The sequence below is a fragment of the Nakaseomyces bracarensis genome (assembly GCF_045282275.1).
Source record: "Nakaseomyces bracarensis strain CBM3 chromosome Unknown Scaff10_0, whole genome shotgun sequence".
Taxonomy (NCBI): domain Eukaryota; kingdom Fungi; phylum Ascomycota; class Saccharomycetes; order Saccharomycetales; family Saccharomycetaceae; genus Nakaseomyces; species Nakaseomyces bracarensis.
Window position 1 is genome coordinate 720,262 of NW_027263956.1, and position 20,483 is coordinate 740,744.

The 20,483-nt window shown below is 37.4% G+C and overlaps 13 protein-coding genes across 13 annotated transcripts; 8 read left to right on the plus strand and 5 right to left on the minus strand.

The window, feature by feature from the left end:
* Positions 1-734: 734 nt before the first annotated feature.
* On the minus strand, positions 735-2,078 carry MEP3 (ammonium permease MEP3; the record flags this gene model as incomplete). The annotated part of the gene is made up of 1 exon (XM_071053107.1): positions 735-2,078. One exon carries the CDS (start codon positions 2,076-2,078, stop codon positions 735-737), a length of 1,344 nt encoding a protein of 447 aa, XP_070911357.1.
* Positions 2,079-2,485: 407 nt separating this feature from the next.
* Positions 2,486-3,373, minus strand: LOA1 (lysophosphatidic acid acyltransferase LOA1; the record flags this gene model as incomplete). The annotated part of the gene is made up of 1 exon (XM_071053108.1): positions 2,486-3,373. The coding sequence occupies one exon, from the start codon at positions 3,371-3,373 to the stop codon at positions 2,486-2,488; it is 888 nt and encodes a 295-aa protein (XP_070911358.1).
* Positions 3,374-3,730: 357 nt separating this feature from the next.
* TAZ1 (lysophosphatidylcholine acyltransferase) lies at positions 3,731-4,837 on the plus strand (the record flags this gene model as incomplete). Its single annotated transcript, XM_071053109.1, has 1 exon — positions 3,731-4,837. One exon carries the CDS (start codon positions 3,731-3,733, stop codon positions 4,835-4,837), a length of 1,107 nt encoding a protein of 368 aa, XP_070911359.1.
* A 135-nt stretch (positions 4,838-4,972) lies between these two features.
* Positions 4,973-7,084, minus strand: KAR3 (Kar3p; the record flags this gene model as incomplete). The annotated part of the gene is made up of 1 exon (XM_071053110.1): positions 4,973-7,084. The coding sequence occupies one exon, from the start codon at positions 7,082-7,084 to the stop codon at positions 4,973-4,975; it is 2,112 nt and encodes a 703-aa protein (XP_070911360.1).
* A 422-nt stretch (positions 7,085-7,506) lies between these two features.
* On the plus strand, positions 7,507-8,241 carry RRP15 (rRNA-processing protein RRP15; the record flags this gene model as incomplete). The annotated part of the gene is made up of 1 exon (XM_071053111.1): positions 7,507-8,241. One exon carries the CDS (start codon positions 7,507-7,509, stop codon positions 8,239-8,241), a length of 735 nt encoding a protein of 244 aa, XP_070911361.1.
* A 651-nt stretch (positions 8,242-8,892) lies between these two features.
* Positions 8,893-10,425, minus strand: PPT1 (protein serine/threonine phosphatase; the record flags this gene model as incomplete). The annotated part of the gene is made up of 1 exon (XM_071053112.1): positions 8,893-10,425. One exon carries the CDS (start codon positions 10,423-10,425, stop codon positions 8,893-8,895), a length of 1,533 nt encoding a protein of 510 aa, XP_070911362.1.
* A 310-nt stretch (positions 10,426-10,735) lies between these two features.
* RNJ42_02948 (Epsin-4) lies at positions 10,736-11,362 on the plus strand (the record flags this gene model as incomplete). The annotated part of the gene is made up of 1 exon (XM_071053113.1): positions 10,736-11,362. One exon carries the CDS (start codon positions 10,736-10,738, stop codon positions 11,360-11,362), a length of 627 nt encoding a protein of 208 aa, XP_070911363.1.
* Positions 11,363-11,929: 567 nt separating this feature from the next.
* UBI4 (ubiquitin) lies at positions 11,930-13,075 on the plus strand (the record flags this gene model as incomplete). The annotated part of the gene is made up of 1 exon (XM_071053114.1): positions 11,930-13,075. The coding sequence occupies one exon, from the start codon at positions 11,930-11,932 to the stop codon at positions 13,073-13,075; it is 1,146 nt and encodes a 381-aa protein (XP_070911364.1).
* Positions 13,076-13,727: 652 nt separating this feature from the next.
* RNJ42_02950 (uncharacterized protein) lies at positions 13,728-14,069 on the minus strand (the record flags this gene model as incomplete). Its single annotated transcript, XM_071053115.1, has 1 exon — positions 13,728-14,069. The coding sequence occupies one exon, from the start codon at positions 14,067-14,069 to the stop codon at positions 13,728-13,730; it is 342 nt and encodes a 113-aa protein (XP_070911365.1).
* Positions 14,070-14,371: 302 nt separating this feature from the next.
* PHO4 (phosphate-sensing transcription factor PHO4) lies at positions 14,372-15,838 on the plus strand (the record flags this gene model as incomplete). The annotated part of the gene is made up of 1 exon (XM_071053116.1): positions 14,372-15,838. One exon carries the CDS (start codon positions 14,372-14,374, stop codon positions 15,836-15,838), a length of 1,467 nt encoding a protein of 488 aa, XP_070911366.1.
* A 963-nt stretch (positions 15,839-16,801) lies between these two features.
* Positions 16,802-17,161, plus strand: QCR6 (ubiquinol--cytochrome-c reductase subunit 6; the record flags this gene model as incomplete). The annotated part of the gene is made up of 1 exon (XM_071053117.1): positions 16,802-17,161. One exon carries the CDS (start codon positions 16,802-16,804, stop codon positions 17,159-17,161), a length of 360 nt encoding a protein of 119 aa, XP_070911367.1.
* Positions 17,162-18,607: 1,446 nt separating this feature from the next.
* RPL29 (60S ribosomal protein eL29) lies at positions 18,608-18,787 on the plus strand (the record flags this gene model as incomplete). The annotated part of the gene is made up of 1 exon (XM_071053118.1): positions 18,608-18,787. One exon carries the CDS (start codon positions 18,608-18,610, stop codon positions 18,785-18,787), a length of 180 nt encoding a protein of 59 aa, XP_070911368.1.
* Positions 18,788-19,287: 500 nt separating this feature from the next.
* Positions 19,288-20,469, plus strand: RRT5 (Rrt5p; the record flags this gene model as incomplete). The annotated part of the gene is made up of 1 exon (XM_071053119.1): positions 19,288-20,469. One exon carries the CDS (start codon positions 19,288-19,290, stop codon positions 20,467-20,469), a length of 1,182 nt encoding a protein of 393 aa, XP_070911369.1.
* Between the last annotated feature and the right edge of the window lie 14 nt (positions 20,470-20,483).

The window sequence follows — 20,483 nt, forward strand, 5'->3', positions numbered from 1 at the left end:
GGCATTAGGTAACATATACGTTAAAGATGTTAACTAGGATTATTTTTTAATACAACGGCATTATTGTCACTAAATCTCTTTATTTAGTAAACCCGAAATTAATTATTTGATAAGAAATGTACAATTCACTTCCAAAATATAAAAATATGTATTATAATTTTAATAATTTATAGATATTAACATATAAGAAATTATATATAGTACTATAATTATATTAAATTGATAAAAAGTAATATACCCTTATTTATGAACTGAAATGAGATTATACAACTGCAAATTATTGTAAAATAGTGTAAATTAGTATCAAAGATTTTAATAAAAAAATAAATTTAAAAATAAACGACCCCGGTGAGGATTGAACTCACGATCTTGCGATTAACAGTCGCACGCCTTAACCAGCTTGGCCACGGAGTCGTATTAATTGTTGAAATACTTAAATATGCTTTGGGTCAGAATTCGAAAAGCTTATTAAGAATATAGTAACTATAAGTGACTAATATTTGATTTTAACTAACTAATAATTAAATGAGTAGCTATATCCTACATAAATATCGCTCTAAATTTAAATGAATTTGTATAAGATATACAAAATTTTGTATTCATTTTTAGTCTATAAAATATAAATTAACTCCATCATTTGATTATAACCTTATAAATCCCTGTAAAAATTCAAGAGGTATTTTACCAAATACTTTCTTTCTATCAAAAATTTTTAGTGTATGAGAAATATATGTTCAGTCATCAATTTTCGTTTCAAGTTCATAACCCCATGTGTTGAATTCTCTTCTAATTTCAACGTAATCATATGCATATTCACCAATCTGGTCCTCATCCATACCATTCTCTTCACCCAGACTTTGAACTCTGAGCCTTAGTCCTGGAAAATTGTCAATCACAAAGCATAGAATTGCACTAACAACTGCACAATAACCTATGACTGCAGCAATATATGCAATTTGCTTGTATAATTGTTTATAATTATGCGTAATCCAACCTCCTTCATGCTCAGTCACACCATCCATTCCAATAACCCAGTCTGCTGCAAAAAAAGCGTTAAATATCAATCCGACAACACCCGCCGTACCATGCTCAGCAAGCAAATCCATGGCATCATCGACCTTTAGAAAATACTTAATCTTTGTTGAAAAGTTACAACATAGTCCTGCTATGATTCCTTGTATTAAAGAGCCATATAAGGTAATACAACCCGAGCTTGGAGTTGCTGCTACCAGCCCACATATAATACCGGAGCATAGACCAACAGCAGACCATTTCTTCTCTAACCTATAATCTAGGATACACCATGTCATGCCTCCAGTAACGGCACTTATGTTGGTATTTAAAAATGCATAAACTGATCTCAAATTTGGAACAAGTGCAGTACCTGAATTGAACAGCAACCAACCAAACCACAAAATAGTTGTACCAAGTGCGACATTTGATACATTATGTGGTCTGAAATTAATGAGTAGTTTTTCATTTCTTCTTCCTAGAAAGTATGAATATACGAAACCGCCTATAGCACTTACTATTTCAACTGGACCACCTCCTGCCCAGTCTAGAACGCCCCATTGCTTGGCCCAACCGCCTGACGACCAAATCCAATATGTTATTGGACAATATACCAGGGTTGCAAATAAGAAAAGGAATACCATATGTGGAAAGAACCGACCACGTCCTGCAGTAGAACCAGCTACAAGCGAAAGTGTCACACACAGAAACATCATCTGGAAAGCAGCAAAGGCCACTTCAGGATATTTCGCAACCTCTGGATTGACTATACCATACACATTTCTGAACCCAAATGAGTTTAAATCTCCTATAAACTTATGGTTTTTAGCAGTTTTAGAGAAAGCTAATGAGTAGCCCCAGAAATACCATTGAAGCATACCAACCAAAGCCGCAACTATAGTCACCCACAACAGCGACAGAGCTGATTTCCGTCTGGCTAGACCAGAATACAGAAAACCAATACCTGGGACCATAAAAAATACTAGTGCTGCTGAAAGCACCATAAACCCAGTAGCCGTAACCGCAGCGGACTCCCAAACATATTGAACACCTCTACGAGTTAACATGGAGCTTGCCTTTCAATATTCTTGTCCTATTATTGTAAAAAGAAACAACCTTATGCTCGGCAACTTCGATTGGATATATTTCTATTATTATTATTGTTTCGTTATTATTATATCTTTAAATTGCTTTCAGGTTACCAACGTTAGCTAGTAGAATAAAGATTAATTGGATACAGATTCATCAGACTATTGAGATATGTAGCTTATCCAGTTTATACAACTTGAATAAAAAATTGAGACATCTCATTAGGCTGTCAAAGCAAAATTTCCCAAGTTGTACGGATGTGTCTTTGCTCGAGAAATTTTTATTTCAAAAGGCAAACATCTTTTCTTTTTTAATAATAATAAAATATTTATTTACATAAACGTTTAATTAAATTGCAGCAAGATGCCAAAGTATTGTTATCTATCTATTTGACAGGACGTTTAGCATAGAAATCTGCAGCAAACTTCCGTTTAGCCTCGAGGCCCAGGGATTTGGAGACTAGCTTATACTTGTCTCCGTCCATTAGGGCAGCTCTGAGTGCATCGAGGTTTCTCGAGGAGAAAGGTTCGTGCGATATCTTGATCTTCATCTTAACGCCCTTCATTATACTGCGAAAGAAGTAGTCCTTTCTTGCGATACCCAATGGTGTCACCAAGGAACTGTTGATCTTGACCTGCACGGTGAACAACTGTCTCCGGTCCTTCTCTGGCACGTCACGCTCATCTGCACCGTACAAGAACTGATCTAGCTGCTTGCTCGTAACTTCAAATGGCAGAACACTCTTACCGTTGGAGCATGTACCTTCCAAAAACATGAAAACAACACGGTCCTTACATTCGTTGATAGAAGCCACCTCTTTACCGTATTTCTTGGCATCTAGGGACCCCGATATAGCAAATGAGTAGTATTGCTCCGTATTCATACGGTAGAATACACCACCGTTGGGCACCAGGAAAACACTTGGGCCCTCGGCAATCAAGGACAACACAATCCCGTCCCAGGGACTCGATGCATTAGCCACGTATATGTTGTTTCTAAGCGGGTAGTGCTGCCAAGGCACCACCTGCCTCCGCTTCACCCCAACAACAGTGATGTCCTCCCGGTACCCGTACAGCACCCGGAAAATAAAACGGTGCCAGAACTTGTCACCAATGACCATCACGACAAGCATCACCGGCAACAGAAGCACCATCTTCACAGCATACCACACAAAATGCAAGCCCTTCGACACTGTGCTAGGCCCAGTGATCGTGTTGGGCAGAAATGGAGCAATACCAGTGCCTTTATCCCTCCAATTACTAAACTTCTCCATCACAATGTCACCTTACTACACTTCAGATCAGCACTGGGCCAGAATATTGTCCTCGTATAGTCAGAAATATTGACATTTGAATAATTTTTCAGTGGTTTTGGGCTGTGCTTCTAGAAGGCCTCGTTTTTTTCAACAGAATCAGCCGCACTAAGTGGGGGTTGAAATCGAAGTCTCTAAAGGGGAATTTCTTTAAATGCAGAGAAATCTCGAAAACCGTAAATCATATCGAGGCAACTTTCTTTTATTCTTTCTTTAATTAAGTTTAATAGTAGTGCTCTAGCTTCTAGTTCATACTTTATTGGTACGAAAGAACCTCATTCAAGGTTAGAAAAACTTCAATAAGAACTTACAGAACCCATGTCTTTCTACAATGTGTTGAAGTCTGGGGATGATATGCTCAGGGAGTACCCACGGAGGAATATCTTGTGGCGTATAATCTCATTTGGTACTTGTTTGTTGACGTTCAGCATCTCCAAGGCGTTGCTGAGTTTCTACAACTACAAGGTTTTCCACTTAGACAGGCTGGAGGCTGCGTTGCAGAAGTCTAAGGAAGAGAATCGAGGCACCCTGACTATCATGAATCATATGTCTATGGTCGACGACCCGACCGTGTGGGCTACCTTCCCGTTGAGGTTCTATACTGGTTTGGACAGGGTGAGATGGTGTCTTGGTGCGAACAATATATGTTTCCAAAATACCTTCATGAGTTATTTCTTCTCTCTGGGTAAAGTACTGTCTACGCAAAGATTTGGTGCTGGTCCTTTCCAAAAGTCTATTGACGCTTCTGTTAGACTTATGAGTACTGACGATAAGATGTTGAGCGATAGGGACCCCAAATACAAGCTACCATATGTCCAGAATAGTCCTCCTTGGCTCCACATTTATCCCGAGGGCTTTGTTTTGCAATTGAAACCACCTCATAATAACTCCATGAGATACTTTAAATGGGGTGTTACAAGAGTGATCTTAGAATCCACAGTACCACCTGTTATTGTTCCAATTTTCACCACCGGTTTTGAGAATATCGCTTCTGAGGAGGCAAAGGGTATGTTAAAACAACTGACTCCAAGAAATCTGGGTACTTCCGTTAAAGTCACTATTGGTAACGAGGTCAATGATGAAATTATTATGAAATATAGAGCCGAATGGCAGGCACTAGTGGAAAAATACAGAGATCCATGTAATCCAGATGAAATGACAGATAAGTTAAAGTATGGTCCAGAAGCACAAGATTTACGTAGCAGATTAGCTGCTGAACTGAGAGCACAGGTTGCTGGGATAAGACATAATGAATGTGGATTCCCTGAAGAAGACCCCAGATTTAAATCTCCAGCTTGGTGGAAGAAATACAACGAATCAGAAGGCAAATCCGATCCAGACATTCATATTATCGGGCAGAATTGGGCCATCAAGCGTTTACAAAAGCATGTTACACCAGACAATGAAGAAGGTAAGAGGGAATAATCATTTTCTTCCTATTAATAATCTAAAAATTGACTACATTCTTATGTTCATGAACGAAAAGATATTTCTTGTAAATTTATTAAATTGATATATAATGAATAGTAATAAAATAGTTTGTTCTTTATTTTTATTTCCTTAGTTTCTATTAACCATTTTAGTAGAATTAACCTTAGAAGCAAATCTAAGCGAGTTGATGGTTTCGCTTACATGGCTGAAAGTTGGTGATATATTAACAAACATTAGTGTCTTTGACGACCCTATCAATGAATATTGCAGTAAATATGTCAGTTTAGAATTTCTAAATGGGATGTGTCTTTTTGGGCTGTCAGGAGTATTCAATGCATGTATCACATCCCCAAGGCAACTTAGTGAGCGGTTAATATTCTGAGTTTCACGTAGTCTATCTCCTGCTACTTGAGATGAATTTAATCTTTCTGAACCAGCCAGATCGACTAAATTCAGAATACCCTGAGATTTTTCCCCCGTATTCTTGTTCTCACCCTCAAGATGAATAATAAATATACTGTGTGATCTTGATGAATGTTCATTTGCAGCTGTACTGGCTGTTGATCTAAGCTTATTTGCACGTTTCAATACACTTGAAACAGTATCCAATGAGTCTAAATCACAAGTGGTAATATTAGTTATATATGTAGTTTTTGATTCTTGGTCATGTCTAATTTCATGTTTCAACGACGAAGGATTTTCTTCTGAATCGCTAGAGCTGTGACTGTTTCTTAGTAAATCAACGATGTTCTCATTGTAGATTTCGATGAATTCACAGCTAACTTTATAGGTCCAGCCTCTAGTAGCTAATTTGTCTATCCAAGTAAATATGTGATTAATTGTGGCAGGTATTATACCATCTTTGGGGTGTAGCATCGTATAAGTTTTACCAGAACCAGTTTGTCCGTATGCAAATATGCATACATTATAACCATCCAAAGAACTCTGCACCAATTGACCAACTTCCTTAAAAATCTCTTTGTTCGATTCATTTTGATTAAAAATTTTATCAAATCTGAATTTTATATTTTGTGAAACGCCTTTCCTGATTTCCATCGCCTGATCACCATTATCATCATCGAAGGTTTCAACACTAATATGGTCAGTTTTCTGATCTTCAGAAGGCAATGGTGGTCTAATTCTACAATAGACACGAATATTACCTCTTAATTCTTGTAGTTGATTGTGAAGTGACCTCCTCAAAGATTCCTCTTTTACTAAAATTTCTTGAATTTCCTCAACTTCTCTCTTTGATTTATCGATATATTCAACAATTTCCCTTTTTTCATCCAATAGTTTAATTTTCTTCTCTGTTTCCTCTTTAATCATATCTTTTAGCTTTAAGATGTTCTCTTGCTTATCCTTCAACGTGATGTTCAATTTATCAATCTCGTCTTGCAGTTCTCTTAATCTTTCCTTTTGTCCTTCAATCCGTGGTGTCAGTACAGACTCAATTTCATGTTCTAAGTCCTTAATATTTTTACTGTAGTTATGATTTTTTTCAGTATATTGCCGCCATTGGTCTTGATAATCACTTAACCATTTCTCTTTCTCTTCCAAATGTTGTGCTTCACAATCTTTCAATCTTTGAGCTAGTGTTATTTCATTTGTGTTCATCTTATTGCGGATCTCCTCAATCTTTTCAATCAATTCAGCCTTCTCAGCTTCGAATTTCTTTATCTTTTCATATTTCAATTGCTCTAATTTTGTTCTATATTCATCATCTATTTTCGCAAGCTCAGCTTTTTTATTGGCTACTATCTGTTCCAATTTCAGTTTATGACCTTCTTCCATATATTTCTTCTTATTGGCAAACTCCTCCTTGATCTTCTTCAACTCTTTTTCCTTCAGTTCTAGTTTTTGTTTCTTCAGTATTTTGTCCTCTTTCTTCTGTTCACATTGTAAATTAATACCTTCATAACGGGTCCGCAAATCCTCAAATTCATCTTTCAACCCATCAAGCACACCTTTCTTTTGAAACAGTTTGTCCTGTAAAGTATTAAGCTCCAGTACATTCTCTTTATAGAACGATGTTAAGTGAGTCTTTGATCGTATGTCTTGAACCTCATTCCCAGCGAGCTCTGATACACCAGAACTACTCAGTCTACTGATACCACCAAACGAGTTACGGGTTGGAAAATTACGAACCTCTCGTGGCGGAGTTGTTGTATACCTCCTTTTAGCCGAACCACTAAGGTCACCTATCGTCTGTCTAGCAGGAGTTCTTGGAATCTCGTTCATCACCGTTTGAACTCAAATATGCACAAAAAAGATATGGACACAGAACCCAAACACTAACACAGTTGAGTAGGTCTATTTATATTTATGGATCAGTGCATCCAGGACAATATCGAACCATCTTGAAAACCATATTGGTTGGCGTTTATATCTGACTATTTACATCTTTCTATAGAAGTGTATCGTGTTTCGTCAAATTTGATATGAAATTCGCGATGAGGTAAACAGATACGAAATTAGAACATGACTGGATATGATAAAAGTGATATGAAAACAATCTGAAAAATTGCGATGCCCATCGATGTGAAATAATCTTCATATAAGGTGTAGACATTCATATGCTCATCCCAATGTATATACGTATGGCAGGTTTATTTATACAGTATTTACGATAGATCACAACCAATACACCTACCAAAGAAATAATGGCATTGAAACACAAAGTTACGTTAAAGAAGAAGCCAGAAGGTAAGAAAGAGAAGAAACCAATTTCTTTACCAAGTTCCGATATATCTGGTAGTGAATCTAGCTCTGAGGAACATGAAGAAGTAGAGCATGCTGAAGAAGAGGATGAGAATTCTGAAGAGGTCTCTGATGAAGAAGCATCAGAAGAAGCCTCAGAAGAAGAAGAACAAGAGGAAGAGGATGATGATTCCTTTCCAAGGAAGAAAAAGGCTAAGATGAGCAAACATGATGATGGTTCTGCCGGATTTTCCACTGCCTTGAATGCTATCTTGGGATCGCATCTAAAGGCCTATGATAGAAAAGATCCTATTATGTCCAGAAACAAGCAAGTGCTAAAACAAAATGAATCACAGAAACTAGAAGCCAAGGCAAAAAGGGCATTGCTTGCTGAAAAGAAGAAGCTTTTGAATAAAACTAGAAAGAAGGAAATTATACCTTTGGTCTCTGGTGATGGACAGTCTGGAGAAGAGATCAGAAATGTCATAGAAAAAGAGACCAGACTAAGGAAAATAGCACAAAAGGGTGCTGTAAAGCTTTTCAATGCTATATTATCAACTCAAGTTAGAACTGATAAAGAAGCTAGTGAAGGTTTTACTGATATTAAGAACAGAAATGAAAAGAAACAATTAATTACCGAAGTATCGAAAGAAAAGTTTTTGGATATGGTTAAAGCAGCAGGTGACGACGACGAATAAGTACTGTACCTACTTATAAACGCAAAACAAATTTTTCCCAACACTTATTAGCATTATTTTTACTAGGCACCACATTTTTTTTTATTTTTAGAGAACAAACTATCCGTCTTCTGCATATTTTTTCTGTAATCTTATTACCGGCGACTATTGATAAATCTGTCAATATAATACTAAACTAACTATAAACAATTGTATATTAGATAAATATTAAGACTTTTCCCCTCCCATTCAGAACTTTGTGTCGATTTATCTTCATATTTTATGTTATAACATAAACTAGACCAGAGAGACTAGCTTACTATGGACCCACGTGATATTACACTAGTTGGTATGGTATAACTAATCAATACAAACGAACAAGAAATAGTAAGCTCGCGTGGCGTAATGGCAACGCGTCTGACTTCTAATCAGAAGATTATGGGTTCGACCCCCATCGTGAGTGCTTTCTTTTTTTACCGTTTTTCTTTACGTTAAAATTTATTAATATTCATACCATTAAAGAATTTTAATTACCGTTATATACTCCTGATTCCTGGAGATATTACATAATAAAGTATTTACAAAGCATCAAAAGTAAACTATCTTATTTGCAGAAAGTCAATTATCTTTCACATAAAATCTTGTTAGAATATAGATGATTTAATGCTATCATTAAAAACCAAGTCCACCACTAGAGTAAGCCATTGGTTTCATATCTGGATGCTTGACCGCCTCAAATGTCTCTACAACTAGGTCTTCATCATCATTACCATTTTGCATTAGTTTACCCTTTCCTGGAACTATATGGATAATACCACCCATATTGCCTTGAGAGTCACAGTAGTTAGGAGCAGAGAATACAGTAGCCAGTTTATTATTATGTTCAAATAGGATACCTCTCATACGTACTTCATGGGATCTGAATACCTTCTTCAGGTTATTACGCTTCAAGTAGTCCTCTGTAATATCTGGTCCGAACGCAAAACCTAGACCTCTTTGAGAAGGACCTAGACCGTTTGCCTGTTGAGGATCTGACCACAAAAGTTCCATGTACAACCCTTCTCTTGGTGGTTGGCTGAATCTATCCAGCTTGTTGATGTCTTCCAGCATAGAGGTCTTATCACTTGGTAAACCACCATGCATGACCAGATAGTCCTTATTTATGAGTGTGGCGAGTGGAAGTGTTTCGAAACTTTGGGAGAACAAGTCAAATAATCTCTGAGAGTATTTGTATTTACACTCATCTTCGAAACCATAAATCTTGTTCATGTTATCTGTCTCGTGGTTACCTCTATTTAGGAACATGTTCTCAGGGTATAAAATCTTCAATGCGTAGAAGAGCAAGGCAACTTCACATGACCATGAACCACGGTCAACAAAATCACCATTGAATAAATAAGTGTGATCCTTGCTGACTTTACCAAATTTCTTGAAAATGTTGAGTACATCGTAAAACTGACCATGGGTGTCACCACAGACAGAGATTTTGTGATCAGGTCTTTCCTTGTTAGAGAGCTCCAACATATTTGGTTCAGCAGAGAACAGTCTTTCCGCATGAGAGACAATAGCTGCTGCATACTTCTTTGGTAAGTTTTTACCCTTCAGGAAGACGTCGTTAACCATTTCGCTGATAAACTCCTGGGACATATTCTTCACTTTAGCACCAGCATATTCGTTCTTGTCATTATAAAGCTGTTCAAATTCTAGTGTTGGACCCTCGTACTTGGCCAAGTCACTGTTGGCATCAAAGGACCCAATGTTCAAAGTTCTACAGAGTCTGACCTTGGAATCACCATCGTCACCTCCAATGGCCTTCCGGAACCTCTCCTCACGAATAACCTTCTCACATATATCCAGAGCCCTCTTAGCAGCAGCATCACTGGGCTTAGCCTTCAGCACAATGTTCAGATCGTTACGAGCTTTCTTAAACTCCAACAGCCCAACCCTAGCAAGACCACGCCTGTGGTACGCCTTAAAGTTCTTGGGATCAAGTCTTAGGGCCTCGTCACAATCATGAGCAGCATGTTGGAAATTGTCAATCTTCAAATGACCCAACGCACGGTTAGAGAAGTATATAGATTGTGTAGCATCTAGCTCAATGGCCTTGTCATACATCTCAATAGCATGTGCATAGTCCTGAGCTTTTATGTACTTGTTCCCTTCATTTTTAAACTCAAGAGCCTTCTCAGCACTTGTACTAGACATGGTGTTTATTTATATTTATATCTGTATTTGTATTTATATTTATATACATAATAATTATATAAGCATATGGATGATCTATGTTTTTAATTTGCGATGAGCTTAAATTTTTTTTTTTCACTTGTTTTTTTTCAACTTTTTCACTAGTGTGTGTGTGTGTTTTTCCCACTCAACACAGAAACCCTCGAAGACCGTTTTTATACTTTTAAGTATTTTTGATTTACGAAGATAAAGAATTCTTACTTATTAAACATAGTACATAAGAAAACAATTCATTTGTAAAGAAGTAAAGTAAAATAGTAAAGATAAAGTGATGGCATTGATACGGACGATGAAGAGCCTGGTGCAGTCCTCCACCGAGATGAAGGTGAAGGAGGCCACGAACTCCAGCACGAAGACCGGTGCCACCGGCAGCGTCATGAACGAGATCTCCATCCTGACGTTCAGCCCGCAGACCCTGGACGAGATCACCAACGTCGTGCGGAAACGCCTCTCTAACCGTAAACCCTCGCAGACAAACAGCATACACATCCTGAAGACGCTGACACTGGTGTCGTACCTTCTCAACCACAGCTCGCACTACTTCATCGCATGGATCAAGGACAACGAACAGCTGGTACAGCCGTACACAGCGTATACTGCGCACGCGGCGTCGGAGAAACGCCAGGAAGAGATCCGGCAGCTGGCGCACACCGTGCTGCAGCTGCTGCGGGACGACGAGTTGTTGGAGAGACGGCGGTCCGAGGTGGTGGAGTTCCGGTCCAGCATCTCTACCCCTGGCCGGATCTCCACGGACAACAGCCACGTACGGAGACAACAGCTGCTGGAGGAGTTTAGTGCTACGGCCGCTCCACTGGAGAGACCTCAATTCCACGAGAGACGCGTGGTCTCGGACAGAGCTCCGTTCCCGAACAGACGGCTAACCACCCTGCTAGAATAAAAACAACCAGAACTCTTTGGATGTCGGATTAAAAGACCCGACATAACAGGATACGAAGATACACACGAAACAACAGAACTGGTCACGGCTGTAAATCGTATGAAAAGTTTAAAAAAGTGACTCAAGAAATAAATACCATAAAAAAAGCGCACGTCCCATTGTTTCTCTGCGAAGGAAGAAAGCGGTGGAAAAACTGAGAAATCAGTAGAAAAACCCCGCAGGGCACGCACAGAAAACCCTAAGGTACGCCTTCATTACCAGAGAGAAAAAAAAGAAAGAAAGAAGATTGATAGACGTAGAAAGGGGCGCACGATGCACACGGACGAGTCACTCATTTGTGTCTTAATGTACGGTTTTGAAGATCACATTAAAAAAAGAAAGAAAAAGAAGATAAAGAATAGCCTTAGCCCCTTGCCCCTCCTTTTTTTTTTTTTAAATAGTGGTGGCGCAAAATTTCCCATATAAATAGTGGGTAAAACCCAAAACGAACCAATACTCATTCTTTAAACAACTAACTCCCAAATAAACTACCATATAAAACAACAACCACAACAACAAACTAACAAGATGCAGATTTTTGTAAAGACCCTAACTGGTAAGACTATTACTCTAGAAGTTGAGTCTAGTGACACTATTGACAATGTTAAGTCCAAGATTCAGGACAAGGAAGGTATTCCACCTGACCAACAGAGACTGATCTTTGCTGGTAAACAACTGGAGGATGGTAGAACACTTTCAGACTACAACATTCAGAAGGAATCCACTCTGCATCTAGTGTTGAGATTGAGAGGTGGTATGCAAATCTTTGTCAAGACCTTGACTGGTAAGACTATCACACTAGAAGTTGAGTCTAGCGACACTATTGACAATGTGAAGTCCAAGATTCAGGACAAGGAAGGTATTCCACCTGACCAACAGAGACTGATCTTTGCTGGTAAACAACTGGAGGATGGTAGAACGCTGTCCGACTACAACATTCAGAAGGAATCCACTCTGCATCTAGTGTTGAGATTGAGAGGTGGTATGCAAATCTTTGTCAAGACCTTGACTGGTAAGACTATCACACTAGAAGTTGAGTCTAGTGACACTATTGACAATGTGAAGTCCAAGATTCAGGACAAGGAAGGTATTCCACCTGACCAACAGAGACTGATCTTTGCTGGTAAACAACTGGAGGATGGTAGAACACTTTCAGACTACAACATTCAGAAGGAATCCACTCTGCATCTAGTGTTGAGATTGAGAGGTGGTATGCAAATCTTTGTCAAGACCTTGACTGGTAAGACTATCACACTAGAAGTTGAGTCTAGTGACACTATTGACAATGTGAAGTCCAAGATTCAGGACAAGGAAGGTATTCCACCTGACCAACAGAGACTGATCTTTGCTGGTAAACAACTGGAGGATGGTAGAACGCTGTCCGACTACAACATTCAGAAGGAATCCACTCTGCATCTAGTGTTGAGATTGAGAGGTGGTATGCAAATCTTTGTCAAGACCTTGACTGGTAAGACTATCACACTAGAAGTTGAGTCTAGTGACACTATTGACAATGTGAAGTCCAAGATTCAGGACAAGGAAGGTATTCCACCTGACCAACAGAGACTGATCTTTGCTGGTAAACAACTGGAGGATGGTAGAACACTTTCAGACTACAACATTCAGAAGGAATCCACTTTACATCTAGTGTTGAGATTGAGAGGTGGTCAATGATTATCTTGTTTTCCACTATGTCTATTACTTTCAGATAAGAGTGACAAGATATCTTGCAATATAACTTCCTGATTAGCTCCATCTTTCTTATTTTTTTTCCCCCCCATTTTTTTTGATTTTTTTGGCCGTCTATTATTTTTCTTTCTTTTTTGTTGACGTTGCAATTGATAAGATAACTTATTTAATCAATTTTGAGATAACGTTTCTAAAAAATAAGGGAACCATAAATAATAAGATACAGCTGGTTTTGTATTATTATATATACAACTATATATACTTTTCTTTTTTCTTTTATAAAGAGCTATAAGATATCAATAGAATAGACATATTACCCAAAGAATTTTTGCTATCGAAAGAGGTGATGGATACCATTTTGTGGTAAGACAAATAATTTAACATGGATGATATGTTCATCCGTTTGAAACCCAAGAACAACGTAATTAATAAGCCTTGTTGGCGCAATCGGTAGCGCGTATGACTCTTAATCATAAGGTTAGGGGTTCGAGCCCCCTACAGGGCTTATTTCGTTAAATTTTTTATTCAACTTATACGAAATACTGACTTCGCTCAGAATATGTTATATATATTTCTTTTTTATATCTATCAATTGTTTTTTTTATTTATTAATTTATTATACATTTCTAATAAGTATTTACTTCAGCTCCCTCCTAGATAATCTACCACCGTAGAGCATTGTGTTCAGGTACTGTCCCGCACTTCTGCCCAGACCCCGCACAGCCCGTAGCCATGGTTTCAACCCGAGCAGAAACCCCGTCCACAAAACACTCTGTAAAAACGGCATCAATAAGACATCTCTGACTACAACTTTACACACAACATACGCGCTAAGACCGACGTCTTCCTCCTGTCCGCTAGCCTTCTGACTCTGGCTCTGGTTTACAAGGTTTTGGGCCCTAACTTTCGCCCTCTCCTTGTCCAGAGCCCGCCTGAACGTATACTCGAACCGCGTATCTGGAATCGTAGGTAAGCTCATCTTTCCTCACACCACTTAGTGGGGCGGTTCCTGCTCTGCATCGTATTTCCTTAATCACTTTCTTGCTCTAATCTTATATAACGTCAAAAAAATAATATACTGGGTCTCCGGCAATCGGGGGCTCTCGGAAAAAAAAACTCCCCACGGCAATATTCGAAGGAGGAAAGAAGTTAAAATAAGCCTAAAAAGTGGGCTATCGTATTCACGATGACTCTTTCTTTAATAATCCTATTACGAAGACACTCTATATAAATACGATCAACGTTAGAAAAAAAAAACACAATACGCTATTAGAACTACAAATGCCCTTATCGAATGGAGGCATGGAAGATATGGGAATGTATGGGTCGCCGATGGAGGTTCAAACCACAATTTTTGACCAGGTTGACAACTATCTCCATATGGTGAATGGGGAGGAGGATGAGAAGAAGGCTGAGATTGATTTCGATGTGCATAAGGAGTCTATAGTGCCAAATGACGGGCTTGAACTCGAAGAGCTGCAGTTTGATTTACACAATGACCATATGAACTCTTTTGTTGGTGTTATGAACCATGGGTTACATCTAGATATACACGATGATGAGAACGTGTCGTCTCATGATTCGTCTGCACCAAAGGACACACCCTCTTTGCTTGCCAGGAACAGCATACAATTGACACAGGAGGGCTCTAACTCTGCTTTGACTACGCCATTCCTCAGTGGGAAGGTAGAGGATGGTAACGAGCCAATACATTATAATAGAACCCAGCTTGGGAAGGCTGGTGCGAAGTTCTCACCGCTTTCGTCCCCAGCATTGACCTCTACACAACAACAACCATGGAAACCTTCTTCTAGGAGAGCCTCCAACAGTTCTTCTAGGTCGAAGAGGATAATGGTCAGTGGGAACTCGTCTGTATCATCTTCATCGAATAAAATTGTCAAAAATAGTCCCTACATGAATGCCAGCTCCCGAAGGCTACAGAAGACGATAAGTCACGGCAGCGGTGTAAAACGTGATGAATGGGATGAGTTTATGTTTTCCCTGCCCGAGAGTAGTCTGGGGAATGATAAGGACGACGATAATGAATTGAGTGAAATTGAGAAAAAGAACAGTAACGAAAGCTTCAAAAATTCTGGTCTTTTAGACCTGTCTCAGAATAATGGCTACCCAAAAGTCATTCTTCCGTCCAACTCCCTGGAAAATAAGAATGAGAATTTCATCCAACTCAATACTCCTTATATGCAAGAACCTTCTGCCCAAGTTGAGAATAACTACACAAAGAGTAGAAGTGGAACAAGTACTGAAAATAACAGTGTTAGCCCGTCATACCGATCTGACACAATATTAATGGCTACCGAATCGCCAGTAATACGACCATCAAAGTCTAGCACAACATTGAAGCACAGTCGTCATTCTTCCTCCACTAAACTCTTCAAACTGCCAAATGAATTAAATGCGGGTGAGAATGACAATAGTAAACCGGCCTCTGTAGAGCCCACCAGGAATACACCTATTTCGAACAAGCCTAAGAGGTCTGGTAGCATCACTAAAGCTAGATCCAACAGTACGAGTCAAGAGGACAGTATACAGCGTAAGAAAGAAGTACACAAGAATGCTGAACAAGAGAGAAGAAACAGACTCAACAATGCCTTAAGTGAACTAAACTCTCTACTACCGAAGGAATGGAAGGATTCTGTGGCCATTCCATCAAAAGCAACTACTGCCCAGTTAGCTTGCAAATATATAAGAAAACTAGAAGCTGAATTAGAACACTACAGAAATGCTTAAAATTATTTCCCTTCCACCCCTGATAAAAAATGTTTTCCTCCATTTTTCCAATTTGTAACCATAGATAAAAGAGAGGAACTTAGATGACCTTATTATTATATTCAAAAAAAAAATTCTTTTGCTGCATTATTATTTTTACTTTATTTTTTATTTTTATTTTTATTTTTATTTTATCTTTATCTTTATTTTATTGTTAGTTTGTTTTGATAAATTTTATCATTATTAGTTTTGTCCCCACTTATTTCATCTTGTTATTATTTTAATTTGTTTATTTTTTGTTTTTGGCTTGATAATACATATATAATATAATATAAATATAAATTTTGATATACGTTATAATTTGGTTTATACAATTAGTTAAAGCCTATATCACTTTTTCTCATTTCCAGCACATGATAAAGTTACCCCTACACATACACGTGATCTTTGAATCTTTACAGACGGACCAATAGGATCGCAGAGCTGCTATTATCCATTTTCCACAGAAAACCACGTACCAAATTAAACTCGAGAAACAGCTATAGAATTTGGGAAATAAAGGCTATTTTGTACGTGAATTTCTGTGCGAACACCATGAATAACCCAATAAAAGTACCAAAGACCGACAGGACCGAAGAAACGCTTCCACTCGGTCTGTCTCTTTCCTTTCAGTGTTTTGGTTTAAAGAAGAAAACAAAGTTGCTTATTGGATCACAGGGCCCATTTCTGCCTCTTACCCCCTTCGTTTGTTTAATAGACACATAGTAGACATGGCAGACGTATAGACTAGAACTAGACACAGGCGCAATTTAATATAGAGAGAGAGATTCATAGTTCCCTATTTTCATTGTAATCCGTTAAAATACTTAATATAACTGACTATTTGTAGAAATCTCATTTATATTTCAGTTTATCTTTGCAAAAAACACTATACTTTTGATCCTACTTATTCCAGAAAACAAACTAAACCACAATAAAAACACAATGATTTCCTCTATTACTGATTTGTTGGAAGAACTAAAAGAAGCTATAGTGCCAGTTGCTGAAGCTGCCGAAGAGGAGCCAGTTGATGACGAGGAGGAAGATGAGGATGAGGATGAGGATGAAGATGAGGAGGAGACTGTTGACCAGTTAGATGCTCTACGTGAGGAGTGTAAGAACACTGAAGAAGGTAAACACTTGGTACATCACTACATGGAATGTGTTGAGAGAGTCACCAAGCAACAAGAAGATCCAAACTATGAAGAATTGGAGTACAAGGAGGATTGTGTCGAGGAATTTTTCCATTTACAACATTACTTAGATAGTTGTGCTGCTCCAAGATTATTCGATAAGCTAAAATAAGAATTTTAATTATTCCACCTAAAATAACACTCAAACAATTAACAAAAAAACAAAACATCCGCATATTGAAAAAAATAATAAACTATCCTACAAAAACAACAAACAAACCTGTATTTCAATTTTAACTTATTTATTCCATTTTATCTCTTTATTTTATCTATCTTTTTTTTTTTATTAACCCAAAAACAATCAAACAAATAAGAAATAACAATTTTAAAGGAAAAGACACATACACCTATTAATAATTGATAAAAACACAAACAAAAGAACAGGATAAGATTGAATTATTGTAAATAAAAGGCCTTTCTTTATTTTTCTTTATTATCACTGTCATCTTCATAAAAATGGGTGGCTATTTGTTTTCCTTTTCTATATCTAATTGCTTATTATTTCATATAGTAAATATCTTTGTTTAAGACAAAAAAATTATTTATTCAATAAAAACAAATAAGAATATAAATATAATAATAATACTTTTTAGGTATTAGTATTAATACTAATCTTGTACGAGTCACCGTCTTTTGCAAAAATAGTTTTTTGTGACTGTCTAGTTTTCCAAAAGAAAAACACCTGTACACCCGCTACTCTGTCATTCTAAAAATCGTGTTCCTTATATAGAAAAAAGCACCAATGTAAACTTACCTAATATAGTATAAGACACTCCTTAGATGTTTACCCGGCTAACTATTCTACGGGTGTCTCTAAACAAACCCACACATTACCCAGAATGGTGCAGGCCCTGCATTGAAAAATTATAAAATTTGAGATTGAATATAATTCCGGGTAAACTCCGTATCTTAGAACATCACACGTGAACACGCAAAAAGCTGCGAAGGGAGGAAAAAAAAATTTTTTTTTTTTTTAAATTTTTCGCCGAGGCGTGAGTTTCCCAGCAAAGAGAGCATTTTTCCAGCCAATTGCTTTATTGTTACCTATGAAGTAGCTGTAGTTCTATTGAATTTTGATACTTTTATATTAAATAAGTTTTATTAAATATTCCATTTATTAGTTTTATTTGTAATTCTTGATTTCTTGGTTACAGATCAGCGTGACACCTAAAACAATAGAACGTACGTATACCATTTGAAGCAATATCAGAAGACAAGTGATAGACAATGAGGAGTTATGATAGGAGAATGGAGAATGGATTAAAAATAACTGAAGATACGGAGCACTAAATTTGAAGAGAATATGTTATATTGAAGAGAATATGTTATATCGAAGAGAAATGTTATATTGAAGATACAATGGGAATTGAATTATAGAACTCTCCTTTTAACTCATTGATACATTTGAAAAGAGATAAAGAAGACCAATAATACTAACATTAAATTTTTACAATTCGTTTATATTACTTTTAAAACCCAATAGTGGGAGGGAAAGGGAGACTAAGATTTTTAATACTTGGAAATAAAAAAACGAATTTAACATTATTATTATAGAAAAATGGCTAAGTCTAAGAACCACACTGCTCACAACCAAACCAGAAAGGCTCACAAGAACGGTATCAAGAAGCCAAAGACCTACAAGTACCCATCCTTGAAGGGTGTCGACCCAAAGTTCAGAAGAAACCACAGACACGCTCTACGTGGTACTGCTAAGGTTTTGGCTGCTGCCAAGAAATAAGTTAATTTAGAATACTGAAAAAAGATACTATTATTTTTTTTGCCCTTTTCTAAATTTAATTTTTTTTAAAAACTCTTATTGCAGTATATATTATTAATACAATACACTAAACCTTCAAAAAATACTTTCAAAAAAACTACAACGGCAAGCATTGTGTTAGGAATTGGAACCAATATTAAAATCCATTTAATAACACATAGTAATATATATATATATATAACCGGCTATTATACTTTCACACCTTTATGTCGTTTTATACATCTTGTCACGTGATATAATTACCCGGAGTTTCAATATGCCACAAAAATGGTTTCCTCCGTGGGCCTGGATCGGCGGCAATATAATATATTAGTATTAATATTACTCATTCATTCATATGATGACTATTTTTTTTTAAGAACCAGTATTGGCCTGGGGAACCTCTATAAGATATAAACAACACAAGTTTTGTTTTTATATCTTACATTTCATTTTTTTAAGCAAAAAAAAACGGATAAGTTATGATTGTTGATACTAGAGTTTACATCTCAAATGTTTCGTATGCGTGTAGTGAAGAAGAACTCAAGGATTACCTCAAGGATTTTAATGTTAATTCAGTGTTAATCCCTTCTCAAACAGTTCGTAAATTTCGTAGGACACAGACCAGATCGTTTGGTATTGCTTATGCAGATTTCTTAACCGCTGAAGACGCTAAAAGAGTTATAGAGGAATGTAACGGGAAAGAATTCAAAGGTCGTGTTCTAAGAGTTAAGCAGTTTAATCCATACACCCCTCCTAAACCTATACGGGAAAGAGTCGAGTCTACTTTGCTACAACTCAGAAAATTCACTGGTTACGATGAATATATGAGAGCCGGTACTGAAAACACCCAGATCACGGGACCTATCGAGACCAGTATCCAAACGGATGCTATTACTTTAGTTGATGCTGAAGCCGAGGGTGAAGGTGGAGCTGAAGCAGAACAAGATATTGTCATTCCTTCCGATAATGCTGCTGCTGCTGCTGCTGCTGCTGCTGCTTCCACTACTGAACAAATTAGAGACAAGGAATTATCATTAGATACTCTATACTGTGCTTTTCTTCCAAAAGAAACGACCGATCCTGAATTAAGAGAGTACTTGGTTGACTATCTGCCTCGTGAGATATGGATTTTCAAAACTAAAAGTATTCACAGTGGCCCATTCAAGTTGCGTTCCACAAACCACACTGCCGCTTTGGTAACTTTAGCAGCAGGTATTCCATTAGAAGAAGTGATCAATTCGCTCCAGGGAAAGAAATTCTTAAATAAGAAAATTACACTAAAACCCGCTTATCTATCTAAAATTGAGGAAGTTAGAAAAGTTGCTGATAAATCAAAGATAATTTCAGTGGGAGATGCGGACACAGTGCAACCAGAAGTCGAATCTGAACACTCTTCTCAATTCGGAGAGGCCCAAACTCATAATGAGGTGGACATTATTGTCCCAAAAAACCCTAAACCTGTCGATCCAACATTTGATATGCCTGTGAGTATACAACCGGTTAATGATAAAGCTAAAAACAAGCCGGCAAGTCCCAAAAGTCCATTTAACTCACAGAGTCCTACCCAAGAACCACTCAAGAGTAAAAATAATAAAAAGAAAAAGAAGAAGAAACAAAACCCTGAAACACAGAAAAACGTCTCTATCAACAAGAAGAAATAGTTGTTCAACCACTT